This window comes from Mauremys reevesii, linkage group 15 (assembly GCF_016161935.1).
Source record: "Mauremys reevesii isolate NIE-2019 linkage group 15, ASM1616193v1, whole genome shotgun sequence".
NCBI lineage: Eukaryota > Metazoa > Chordata > Testudines > Geoemydidae > Mauremys > Mauremys reevesii.
The window spans coordinates 9,055,045-9,056,821 of record NC_052637.1 but is presented as its reverse complement, the minus strand read 5'-3'; the positions used below and the strand labels follow the sequence as shown (position 1 = coordinate 9,056,821).

The 1,777-nt window shown below is 43.6% G+C and overlaps 1 protein-coding gene across 1 annotated transcript; it reads right to left on the bottom strand.

Annotated features, from left to right (window-relative positions):
* Positions 1-295: 295 nt before the first annotated feature.
* On the bottom strand, positions 296-1,231 carry LOC120383565 (olfactory receptor 14A16-like). The gene has a single exon (XM_039501720.1). The coding sequence runs from the start codon at positions 1,229-1,231 to the stop codon at positions 296-298; it is 936 nt and encodes a 311-aa protein (XP_039357654.1).
* Between the last annotated feature and the right edge of the window lie 546 nt (positions 1,232-1,777).

Sequence of the window (1,777 nt, the reverse complement as noted above, 5' to 3'; positions counted from 1 at the left end):
GAGACAAGGTGAATGAGGTAAGATCTTTTATTCCTCAACTTCTGTTGGTAAGAGACAGACAAGCTTTTGAGCTTACACAGAGATCATCTTCATGTCTAGGAAATGCAAATGGAGTGTTACAGCTAAATACAAATTGGATCAGATTGTTTGGTGTAAATAGTTAACACATATTTCAAGGGACCATTCAAGGTGAATTGGCCTTTTGACGACAATAACAATAACAAAGTATCTTCAATGGATTGTGTTTGTAAAGAAACACAGATAAAATCCATATTCATAAGAGAAATATAGACATTTAATTCTTGCTGAATAACCTCCACCCAATGAGTTTTCTCAGGGAAGCTTTGATTTCCTTGTTCCTCATGCTGTAGATGATCGGATTCATCACTGGTGGCAGCACAGAATAAAGAACAGCCACCAGGAGATCCAGATTTGATGGAGAACTGGAGGTGGGTTTCAGGTAGGCAAAGATGACAGTGGAAACAAACAAGGAGACCACAATGAGGTGAGGGAGGCAGGTGGATAGGGCTTTATGCCGACCCTGCTCAGTGGGGATTCTCAGCACTGTTTGGAAGATCTGAGTGTATGACAGGATTATAAAAACAAAACAGCTTAAGGCTAAACATGCACTAAAGATGAGTAACTCAACTTCACCAAGGTACATGTCAGAGCAGGCGAGCTTGAGTAGCTGGGGAATTTCACAGAAGAACTGATTCACCTCATTGCCACCACAGTAGGAGATTGCAAATGTGTTCCCGGTGTGCAATGAAGAATAGACAATTACACTGATCCAGGCACTGGCTACCATTTGGACACAAGCTCTCCTGTTCATTATAGTCTCATAGTGCAGTGGTTTGCAGATGGCGACATATCGATCGTACGCCATGATGGTGAGTAAGGCAAAGTCAGATACAGCAAAGAAGACGAGGAAAAAGACTTGGGCCACGCATCCAAAATAGGAAATGGACCTGGTGTTCATGAGGGAATTTGCCATGGATTTGGGGATAGTGACAGAGATGGTGCCGAGGTCTAGGATGGACAAATTCATCAGGAAGAAGTACATGGGGCTGTGAAGGTGGTGGTCTAGGGCTACAACCATGATGATGAGAAGATTCCCCATCATGGCTGACAGGTAAATCAATAGAAACACCACAAAGTGCAAAATCTGCAGCTCCCGAATGTCAGAGAATCCCAGGAGAAGGAACTCAGTTATGTTGGTTTGGTTGGACATTTTCTTTCTTAGTTCATCGTGTCCTGCCTGTGGAGGGAAAGAGAAGAGCAATGGTCAGGATTATAGTGAGAGACAGAGTGACCCTGATTCCCCTCTCCATAATCTCTCATGATGTGAATGTCAAAGGTGCACAGCATTCGTCACTTCTATTGACTGGAGTAGCTAGTGTTCCTCACAGCTCACAAACAGAGCACTACTCTGGTGTGTTATCACAGGAGTGTAAATTGGCATCACTCCATTAAAGTCAATGTAGCTTGGTCAGTTTACACCATCTGAGGATCTGGCCCAATATGTGGTTTGATCAAATACAGCATGGAGGATGGGACAAAGTACAACCCAAATCCAACAATGTTAGCCAATGTTTTGCCCCTTTTGCTACAGAGACCAGGCTCATAACTTGGCCATGAATATAAAAGGCCCACACAGCCTGATTCCCACTTTCCTGGGAAATGCAGCAAAGACTTATCTGGAGTCCCATATGGCAGCTCATCTGTGATTATTTCATCCCGACACCACACAGACAGCCAGATGCCTGTTTACACATTA

Coding starts and splice junctions, on each gene's coding strand:
- LOC120383565 (XM_039501720.1), bottom strand. CDS start 1,231: ATGTCCAACCAAACCAACATAACTGAGTTCCTTCTCCTGGGATTCTCT.